General features: G+C 34.4%; 2 protein-coding genes across 2 annotated transcripts; one reads left to right on the forward strand and one right to left on the reverse strand.

Annotated features, from left to right (window-relative positions):
• Window positions 1-2,082: 2,082 nt before the first annotated feature.
• Window positions 2,083-3,117, reverse strand: LOC148583301 (uncharacterized). The gene has a single exon (XM_088511346.1). It carries the CDS (start codon window positions 3,115-3,117, stop codon window positions 2,083-2,085), a length of 1,035 nt encoding a protein of 344 aa, XP_088367472.1.
• Window positions 3,118-8,186: 5,069 nt separating this feature from the next.
• On the forward strand, window positions 8,187-11,466 carry LOC132162254 (transcription factor ORG2-like). Its single transcript, XM_059572515.2, has 3 exons — window positions 8,187-8,480; window positions 10,512-10,868; window positions 11,392-11,466. Exons 1-3 carry the CDS (start codon window positions 8,187-8,189, stop codon window positions 11,464-11,466), a joined length of 726 nt encoding a protein of 241 aa, XP_059428498.2.
• The last annotated feature ends 279 nt before the right edge of the window (window positions 11,467-11,745 follow it).

The following is an 11,745-nucleotide window of genomic DNA, read 5'->3' on the forward strand; positions in this document are numbered from 1 at the left end:
GAAAATACCAACATTTATGTTTGGATTCTCAGTCTGGTTCTAAGTGATGACACTTTATCCTTCAGAGAATTAACTTGTTTATACAACCCAGGTAGGACCTCCCGTCCACGAGCACAGGTTTCGTCATCATATAATTGGAAAAAATGACATTGTCCAACTTTCTGTCATTACACAAAAAAATTGACAATGAATACTAAAATTACGAACAAGTACAAAGTAACAACCATTTCTCAACACCAGATTACCCAAATTCAAATACCTTTTTATGGTCATACATAACACACCTATAGAATCACTTTCCATAATTTTTTATAGTCGTGGATGTTATAATTGGGGTTGTAAGGTTGCACCTACACTACACAGGTTCCATATCCTCTTTGACCGACGATATTACAAATGCCGATGACATTGAATGTTCATTCTACAATGAAACCCTAAATCATTAGCAGTAATCCGCCAAAACTCTTATGTGTTTCACAAAATAAAATTTACAAACCTTTTTCTACTTCCCAGTGTAGAATTTGGCTTCATTGTCTCCTTCCCCGAAAATTTTCTTCTTCCTATTCATTGCTTCTTTTTTTTTTTCGCAAGTCAAAAACCTCTTTCACACATGCAACAATAATTACTCTTAACATCATCCACAATGTTCTATATGTTTACATCCTTCTATACATTCAATTTCCACACCGTTCTATATTTTCTGTTCATCGTTTGGCCACTCCAAGGGGAAGAAAACCCCCCTTTTTAGTCTACCATTCTCAAATTGAAACTCCCCAAAACAAGATGCAGTAACTAAAGGGAACCCAAATGAAATTTATTAACTGAAAATTCATAACAAAATTCCTCAAGAACACCCTTTGCATTGAAACTCAACCTGCAAAAAAATTAATCTAAGCTCTTTCTAGAGCCCCATCCGTGAAGTTCAAAGCAACCAAAAAAACCGAACCCAAATCTTTTCCTAAACACCCATCAACCTACACAATTCTAGAAAATAGCTTTGTTTTTTCCAAAATTTTTTGAATAAAAAAAAAATCGAATCAACAGAACCCTAGCCCTTATCTTAGACTTATTACCTGTGACGGAGTGACGCCGGAAAGGCTGTGATGACGCCGGACTGATGAATCGCCGGTGGGTTCTGGGTGCACCGGTGGGTGCGTCGGGGGAGCTCTGTAGGCTACGTGGGTTTCGTCGTTTGTCGTGGAATTGGGGAAGGGAGGAAAATATGGGGGTTTAAACAATAAAACTCCCAAGTAAGCCAAAACTCACCGTTTTGATCCTACGTGTCAATAGTGGACACGTATGATCAAAAAATAGTTTGATGTGGGCTTCATTAAAACGGTGCGTTTCAACCAATATAACAGCGGTAGTTAAAAAATTTTGACAGTAGAGATTTTATTGACATTTTGATTGACCTATGGAGTAAAGTTTTGAAAAAAAAAAAAAAAAAAAACTTAGGGAGAATTTAATTTTAGCGCGTTGACCGAGGGACTTATAATATATTTACCAATATAACTATATTGAATAGTTAGTATATTAGTATATAATTATATATAAACATATATACTATAGTAATACTTGTATATATTATACTAGACTTATTACTTGCGCACATTATACATATATTATAGTTTCTACTCTTTCGTAACATATAATACTATATTGTTAATTTGTTACCTATAGACTATAGTTATATACTATATTGTATAATATGCCTTGTATAATTACATATTGTATATTTATACTATAGATAAATGTATAGAGGTTGTTTAATAATTTGAGTTTGAACTCCTCTCGGATCAGAAATTAAAAAAATTTAACAACCTAACTGGAACTCGATTGAGTGAAGTTTGTCAAGTTTCTAGATCAACTAGAATGGTATTTTCAACAAGCTTGAGTTCGCCTAAGCTTCGAATGAGCGGAGCTTAAACACCCATTTCATAACTAAACAAAGCTTATAAGCTAGGAAAGTGAGAATATTTTGTCTTTTACCTAATGTGGTCTCTATCTCCCACTCTTTTTTTTGAAAACTATTGATAACTTCTCATTGATAAAGATTATAGAGTGGAGCTAGGGTAAGCTCCATCAACAATCAAAAGATAGAGCTAATTGCTCCATCAAAACAATATCACTAATACAATTTGGAGTTTGATCCTTCCAAATCCTATCACTGACATCTGTGGTGGCTACTTTCTCAAGCCGGTGTGCTGCCTCGTTCGACTCACGGTTGATATGAACAACATTCCACCCTTGTAATGAACGTAAGATGCTCCTTGTGTCCTCTACTAAGTGGCCGAAACGACTCCAAATGCTCGTTGATGAATTGACGTCCTCCACGAACTGTTTAGCTTCTCCCTCTACGATTAAGTATTGCAATCCCAGTTCTTTCCCAAAACTAGCAGCATGGTAAGCTGCAAGGGCTTCCCCTGATGAAGGCTCAATATTTCCAGTTTTGGACTTACATATTGCTGCAACAACCCGTCCTACCTCATCTCGGATTACAACACCAATCCCCACTCTTGCATGTAATTTGTTTATAGCCACATCACAATTCGCCTTGTGCCAGCCGTGAGTAGGAGCAACCCACCTCTTCCCTCGATTGTTACTGTTCACAGCTTCGACAACAAAATTCTGCTCATGGATCTTTTTATATTCCTCTACAAATGCGTCCGTGTCCTTGATGATCACGTTTGGGCTGGTAAAAACTCCTTCATGAATCCACTTGTTTCTCCTAAACCAAATCTGTCTTGCTACTTGCACGAACAAAGCAAAATCATCCGTATCACATCTGGTATGAAGAATTTCCACCATCTGCAGAAAGTCAGCCCCATCCACAGCACATTTTTGGAATACTCTCTTGCTACAACCCCACACATCCATTGCTGCTGGACAGCACCAAATGGCATGGAGAACTGTTTCCGGCTCCTTCTCACAGATTGGGCAAAAAGGCTGTTTCACCACCCTCCTTCTTAGGAGATTATCCTTTGTAGGCAATAAGTTGTGACAAACTCTCCAAAAGAAATTTTTTGCCGCGTTTGGAATCGATAATTTCCATAACGTCTTCCATATGCTGCTCCCCTCCCGCTGCATTGAACCTTCTGGGCTCTTACTTATTTCCATTTCGTTTGCTAAATGGTAAGCACTCTTAACAGAAAAAATTCCAGAATTTGTACACCGCCAAATCTGGAGGTCCGGCTGGTTTGTATGACTAATCGGTATGGAATTTATGGCTGCAATCTCCTCCTCTGTGAAAATACGGTACAAAAGATTTTGGTTCCAACCAATCCTTTCCCAATCTATAAGCTCATTCACCTTGCTGTTTTGAGACAGCACTTTCGGTGGAGAGTGAACTTTGAATGTAGAAGGAATTGGAATCCAACTATCACCCCAAATTCATGTAGATTGGCCATTTCCAATTCTCCAAATTGTCCTAGCCTCAATGAGGTCTCTAGTGCCTTGAATACTCCTCCAAGCGAAAGATGGTTTCGTTCCCAACTTTGCTTCCATAAATGAAGACTTTGGGTAATATTTTGCTTTTATGAATCGTGCCGTAAGACTCTCGGGATTTTTCAAGAGACGCCAACCTTGTTTCGCCAAAAGAGCCTTATTAAAACTCACCAAATCTCTAAATCCCATACCTCCACGATCTTTTGACAGCCCCATCTGACTCCACCTCATCCAATGTATACGCTTTTCATTTTCTTGATGCCCCCACCAAAACTTCTGCATAAGGGAATTTATCTCGAAACATAATCCTTTAGGGAGAAGGAAGATGCTCATGCTGTAAATCAGAATGGCTTGGATCACCGCCTTCAGTAACACCTCTTTTCCCGCTTGTGATAGAAATTTCAGTTTCCAATCTCCTAATCGTCGCCTTACTCTGTCTCTGACACTTTTGAACGCCTGCTTACGTGATCTTCCCACAAGGGCTGGCAAGCCAAGGTATTTATCATATCTTTGTGTTGCTGGGATCCCTGACAACCTTAAGATTTTTTGCTGTGATTCTGGAGTTGTGTTACGGCTGAAAAAGAGAGACGTTTTAGCTTGGTTTAAGCGCTGTCCCGAGGCCATCTCATAAGCATGTAAAATCCTTGTCAATCGTTGCCAATGTAGAGGGGTTGCTTTGCAGAACAACAGGCTATCGTCGGCAAAAAATAGGTGACTTAATCGGGGTCCTCTCTTTGTCACTCAATGTACATGACATATGCACACACGTGTTTGCATGGTTGTAGGTTGTAGGGAGCTAGAGGTGCAATATGGTGCTTTGATGGCTCACAGAACACTTAGCACAAAACACTAGTGTGTAACGATCGTGATCGATCGTTAAATTTTGGATGATTGTTATTATGAGATCTAGTGCTTGATTTGAATTGAAAGATGCTAATAAGTATGTTTCACTAGTTGAATTTACTTGAGTGTTAATAATATGATCGTAAGATTAAATGAAGAGAAATTTAACAGTCAAATTTAAGTAAGTGTTACTAATAAATATGATTTAATGGTTATAATTGCTGGTTTTGTTACCCTTGAAGGGTTGGCTATTTCTATAGCATGACATATATAGCTGCTCTAATGTATTATGTTTTATTATGCAATAAAATTCTCCCATTAATCGGGTTAAAAAAAAAATATATGCACACAATTTGATTGGATATATAAATAAGGTTTTGTTAAGGGGACAAAAATATCTTATAAACTGAAAATTCCTCCTACTCAGTGTCTAAATATGTCATGTATCCCTAACATTGTTGAGAAATACATAATTTTTAGGAGAAATTTCATAAAACTTCCTTAAACTTGCACGCCTTTTGAAATTACCATCTAAAGTTTAAAAACCTTTTATTAAGGATACCGGATTTTCAATTTCTTTCAATTACTCCCATTACGTTAGGATTTTCCGTTAAATCTTGTCAAAATTTTCAAAAATATCTCTGTTTTTTATTAAAAAAAATAAATAAAAAAATTGTAAAGATTCAAGCGTTTATTTTGTTTTATATATATATAAAAAAAACATATTTGCAATATTTTTGAAAAATCTTTGCAAATATTTTTTATTTAAAAAAAATGGGGTATTTTGAAAATTTTGACAAGATTTAACTGAAAATCTTAATGGATACCCTTAGTTTTAAACTTTAAGGATAGTGTCAAAACGAGTAGAAGTTCTGGAAAGTTTTTGTAAAGTTTCTCATATTTTTTTAATAGTGCATATTTCTCATATGCTTTTTTTTTTTTTTTTTTTTTTTTTTTTTTCAGAAAAAAAAAACACAACGCTTTAAGAGATTGAATTAAAGAAATTCTTACTATTCAATTAATAAAAAGGAATTTACTCTTTTACCCCATTGTCTAACCGCTTTTGAAGGCGGTTAGGAAAAACCATTAACTACCTAGGCGATTACGGTTAGAGGTCTTAGGTTTTGAAAAAACTGTTAACTGCTAACCGCCTTTATATATATAATACATGAAACAATGTCGTTTTTGTATTTAAATATATAGAGAAATTTAGAAATGATGTCGTATGTAGTATGTAATTTTCTACCATCAATATATATTATTCGTAAGCCAAATTAATACATCAGGAATTCCATTAGATTGTGGGTGTTGAAACTTGACCTTGACTTTTAATTAACCCTAACTATGGTACATTTAATTAAAAATGTTATCATGATGATATAAATCATTTTGATGGTGCATTAATCTAGTGCTAAATTGAAGGGACTTTGAATCGTGCATTCAGTTACCTGGCCTGCAAGCAAGTTACCACATATAAACGTATTTTATGAGTCTTGCTGAGCTAGGCCCCAAATTGCTAGCTTTCAAAGTGCCGTGTTAGAAAGGTTAATTAAAAGTAGAATAAAACCATGGCAAATATCGTTAAAGTTAACTTCCTCTAATTGGACCAATCTTTTTTTTCAAAACTCTTGATGGCAGTAACCACATAAAATGCCATAGCCTTTGGAATAAGAAAGGGTGCCGGAGAAGTTTCTTCTTCGTCGTTGTTTTCTTTTTGGGTCAATTGCAAGAGTTCTCCTATCATGCTCCCAAGAGTCAGACAAGTGTCTGCTAAAGTCTGACGTGGCTTTACTAAAAAAAAAAAAAAAAAATTGTAGAAAAATCTCTCTTCCTAGTCCTGCTAGATTTTGTTTTGTTTTTATTTTTTATTTTTTGTTAAATTTTTATGAGTTAATATTAGTTTCTAATGCCTCAAAATTTATTTTTGGATTTAAAACTAAAATCTAGGGGTGGAAGGTTAACCCTTTAGGGATGGTATCACTTAAAAAAGGATTTTATCATCATAAATTTAGTGTTAATACTTCAAATTTAGTGATAATACCTCAAATTTAAATTTTTCTTTAATATCTCTATTCTTCAATTTAAAAAACAAATTAAAAAAAAAAAAAAAGGAAAGAAAGATGAAAGAAAGAGAAAGAGGCAGATGTCTGACGCTTGAGGCTGCCGGAAATCTCAATTCCAACTGCAATGCATGGAAAATTAAGAAACAGATTCTGGTCTGATGGGTCGTCATCCAAGACCAAAACGGGTCAAGTCGTTGCCGTCCAATCACGGGCAACAGATCGATCACAAACCTCTGGGAGCCATCAGCCATGCATGTGGCCGGTAACATTAAACGAGGAGAAAAGTGAAAAGGATGTCTAATTTAAAAGCCTCCATGTGAAAATGGGAAAAATTTAAAGCCTCCACGTAAATTGAGGCCTTAACAAAGGCTAGCCCACGAATTGGAATAATTAGCTGCATTTAAAAAAAAAAAAAGGAAAAAAGAAAAAAGGTACTTTGAGTAGGACAGAAATTTCTCTAAATCAGTTCGGAGAAATCTTTTTTCGACTTAATTTAATAAATGCCAAGTATTATATTACCATGAACAACGTCGTTTTTATTTTTAAAAAATGGTTAATTACGTTTTTAGTATGTATGTTTGTAGAGTTTATTTTTTCCAATTTGGGGTTCAAATCTAATCACAATGGTACATGACTTATGGGAAAATACCAACTTAGTACCTTAGTTAGGTTCTGTCACACGTGTCATCACATAAAAATGTTATGCGTGTCAAAAGATAAAAAATTAATAATTTAAAAACTAAACGCAATTTTATTTTATTTTTTTTGAAATTTTATGGGGTAGCCCAGCCACCCCCAATGGCCAGAAAGGGGTGGCCGAAACCACCTCATAAATTTTCATTTTTTTTAGAGGGTTTAGTTTTTAATAAATTTTTATTATTTTTTTAGGACACATTCTATATGATGATACGTGACATTTCGTTAGTTTGGGCTAACGAAACCTAACAAAGGTATTAAGTTGATCTTTTACATATAAGAAAAAAAAAAAAAAAAAGTGCAAATTTAGGTACTAAAAATGTAATTAACCTTAAAACAAAATTGAACTTGCTAATTTCTATTTTAAAATTTTTTCTTTAAAAAGCAGTTAGCGGAAGCAGTTAGTGAATTTTACTAACCACCTTTTCACTCTTACTTACCATTTTCCTCCCTCTTGTCATAAAAGTTTTTTTTTTTTTTTTTTTAATATATATATATATATATATATATATATATATATATATATATATTGGCTTCTCCACTTCGTTATTTTTTAATGGTGTTTGCATTTTAGGAAGGAAAGAGCAAAAAAAAAAAGAAAAAGAAAAAGAAAAAAAAGGAGTTTGAAAATTTTTGAAAAGGTAAGATAGGTAGAATTTGGTAGCTAAGATAGACCCGCAGAAAACAACTTAAAAAGGGTTGTTGCGTAAGGAGGAGACGAACAATAGGCAGTCTCCCAAATTTGGCTTCTTCTAGACAGCTCTTTCTCATGCGCACGCGCAATTGGTTTTTTAATCTTCTTAATTTCTATTTTTTTTTTTTTTTCTTTTTAGATATCAAGTGGGGAAATACAATCTTCCTCATTTCTTTTTAATATACTTCCATTTTCTTTTATTTATTTAATTACTTTGTAATCCTCAAGTGGGGAAATGCAATCTTGCTCATTAATTTGTTTTTAATATACTTAAATTTTCTTTTATTTTCTGCCCTTAAATCGCAGCCATCAGAAAATCCTAGGGAAGTAATATCCTAAATAATAAATATCTTCTCCCCACCAGCCACCACTATAAATGGTGAATGAATATTCATGTTTATGAGCATCTAATTATTTCTTACGAAAATAAACAGACCAACGTCAACATGTTAGCGCTATTCCCACCACCATTGTTATGGACGACGACGACGTCGTTGGAGGAGAGCATAAGCCATAATCATGAGCAGCAGCAGAGCTACGTTTACGAAGACACTGAGTATAAGCTATCTCAACCGCAGGATCATGATCAACATCGGTTTCCGAAATTGGCGAGTTTTAACGGCGACCCGGCCATGGTGGTTAAGAAGCTTAACCACAATGCTAGCGAGCGTGATCGTCGCACGAAGATGAATACATTGTACTCCTCCCTCCGCTCCGTACTTCCCGCTGCTGATCAAACAGTAATTTACTCTTTCTCTCCCCTTTCTTTTCAGCATTCCCAGCAGATTACTTATAAGAAAGTCTGTTTTCTAAGTTTAAAAAATATGTCTAAAAAGTCTAAAAAAATTTCACATCAGACTCCTTAAAGGAACCCTAAACATTAAGATTGCTACAGTGGAACTCAATTTTTTTGGGTTCCACTATTACAATCCTTATAATTATTAAAATAAAATAAAAATTATTCTCTCAATTCTCTCCTCTCATATATATAATATAATAAAAAAAATCAAATATTTTAATGATATATGAAATGATTAAGGGATGCTATTGGGGTGCATTTTGACATAGGGAAGCAAAAAGTAGTTTGGATTCTTAAATGTAAAAAAATAACGAGAAAGCTGCTGTGATGCTCTAACTTTTGCTGAGCAAATATATATATAAAAGAAAATTATTGCGAAAAACAAAACCCGCAACAATAAGGATCCTTGCAATTTCCTAGCTAGGATTTTAAAATTTCAAAATTTAGACTGTAGTTTGCATCAACCGACCGAAAAAAAAAAATGTTGCTTATTATAAATGTGACATGTTATTAATGGAGTTAAAAAAGAATTCCTTCCAAATGACTAGTTCTTTACTTTCACAAAAATGCTTTATTCTTTAGAAAACCAAATGAGTTAAAGCTTTTAGAACTTGATATAAAAATCGGTTAAAATATATCCATGAATGTTGACATTTTTTAAGTGGTTCGATGTAAAAAAGGACCTGAATTTCTTAATTTTAAAAAGTTGCACAGAATCTTGATCCGGGTGGGTTACCGAAGGCGAATGAAGCTTTGACCTTCATTGATGGCATCTTGAATAACTCATAAGGGGTGATAGTATATACTTCAACTATACTCTAACTTGTTCCCGTTTGTCTAGGGGAGGATGAGTGACTGGATAATCTTTTTTCCTGAAAATTCACAAACCCTATTTAGCTTTTGTTATTTAGGTAAGTGTAAAAGGAAATCTCTTAGAGATATTGTTGTAAAGATTTGGCTGCTACTGTCTATCTCATCTGGAAAGAGAGGATATTTGAGGTTAGTTTCTAAGAAAATAGATGTCTCCAAACCATTGTGTTGAGGTTAATTAAGAATTTTCTTAATTAAATGGATTATAGTTGTGTCACCCGCCCAGGAGTGTTAAACGAGCAAGCCGTTTGCGAACGAGCTTAGGATTGGCTCGTATAAGTTAGGTTCGTACTTGACTCGATTATTAAATGAGGTGTTTCGTGAACACAAATGCTGGCTTGAATATTAAACAAAGTAAGCTCAGCTCGACTCAGTTAGGCTCATAAGCAGCTCGAATTGGTAGTTGTTCACACATAGTTGTTCATTTTAATATTAAAAATTGATGATTTTTTTTTTTTTCCTAATAGCATCCTTTTATTATAAAATGATGCATATCCACTATCTTCAAAACTAAGTGTCTTGCTGTCTTGACTCAGGCTCCATACTCGGCAAGCCAAGCTAAGCAAATGCTTATATGCAAGCTGGCTTCTTGAGCCGTTTAAGAGTACTTGAAGTTTAAATTTATAATGTCCCCAAGAGCTAGCTCAATCGGCTGGGACCACACTTAATGAAGTGGAGGTCACTAGTTCGAATCCCCCTCCCCCCCTCTTGTGCGGATATGTAAAAAAAAAAAAAAAGTTTAAATTTATAATAAAAAATAAATTAAATATAAGAGCTAGCTCGCGAGCGAGTTCAGTTCGGCTCGGCTCAACTTATTATGAGCTCAAGCTCGGGCTCGATTTTTTGGCTCGTCCTTAAGCTCGGCTTGAGATTGAGCTCGAGTAAAATTTGAGCGAGTCAAGGGAAGCTCACTCAAGCTCGGCTCGTTTACACCCCTACACCCGCCTATATTATTGGGTCGTTTCAAGGTTAAAGGAATTGATCCGTTTTATTAAATGGGTTGAGTTTGGATTAACTCCTATAATTTTATGTCTACACTTCAACACTACCCAATAGAAAACACTATATATTCATGGTTTTCACACTCTTAATGGTTCTACAGAAAAAACTAAGTGTTCCGGCAACAGTTTCCCGTGTGTTGAAGTACATTCCACAACTACAAGAGCAAGTGGAGGGATTGCTGCAAAAGAAGGCAGAACTTTTATCAAACTTTTCAAGGCAAGGAGATGTAAATTATCTAGAGAAGCAGAGTAAAAATGCAGCAGGGAAGTCTAGTTCTGCTGTTTCTGCAACTTGGCTTAATGATAGAGAAGTTACCCTTCATATGACCACTTATAAGTTCCACAACTGTTCTGTATCTGAGATCTTGCTATACTTGGAGGACAATGGGCTTCTACTCTTAAATGCTTCTTCTTTTGAGTCTTTTGAAGGAAGGGTGTTCTACAACTTACATGTTCAGGTACCTTTTCTATGTTTTTGCTTACTTGTTTTGCTATTTCAGTTCTTTCAGGGGAAACTTTACTTATTTTTATGAACTTTTATCGCTTTTGGAATTGCTTTCTTAAAGTTTTTTTTTTTAAAAGATCTTAGTTTAGTGCGTCCAATTTTAAAAAGTTTGCAATGTTATCCATCCATTAAGATTTTTTGTTAAATCCTAATGGAGACCTCGGAAATTTCCAAAATACCCTAAGAAAAAAGTAATTTTATAATTTTATAAATTTTACAGGAATATAAAAGTCATTTATCGCATTTGCCGTTTGATTTAACCTCAAAGCCTACTAGTAAAGGTTACATTGCAAACTTTTTAAAGTTTGATACATTAATTGACAGTTCTTAAACTTTATGAGATGATTGTGAAAGCGATGAAAGTTCAAGGATTAGTTGAAGTTTCTCATAATATTTATTATGGATTAATTAAGTTGTTAATTAATCTATAATCTATGCTAAGATGTTTTTGTTTTGAATTTGTTTGGATTATACAGGTGGAAGGAACGAATAAATTGGATTGTGAGTTTTTGAGTGAGAAGGTCATGTCCTTGATTGAGAAAAGGGAATAATATTATTTCCACGAAAAATCTTGCTCATCAAAATCCCGGTTCCACATATCATAATTAATTGATTGCTTTCTTGGACCAAAAATGGATTAATGCTATTCATCCAAAAATAAAAAAATAAAAAATAAAAGGGATTAATTCTCAACATAATCTAACCGGACCATTGTTGGACAGAAGTAAGCACATTTGCAAGAGATTTGGTAAAGAAAATAAAGAGACATGATGAATATGAGAAATGCAAAATTGATCCAGATGGTTTACTTGTTTTGCAATTAACTCTTT

This window comes from Corylus avellana, chromosome 10 (assembly GCF_965113065.1).
Source record: "Corylus avellana chromosome 10, dhCorAvel1.hap1.2, whole genome shotgun sequence".
Classification (NCBI taxonomy): Eukaryota; Viridiplantae; Streptophyta; class Magnoliopsida; order Fagales; family Betulaceae; genus Corylus; species Corylus avellana.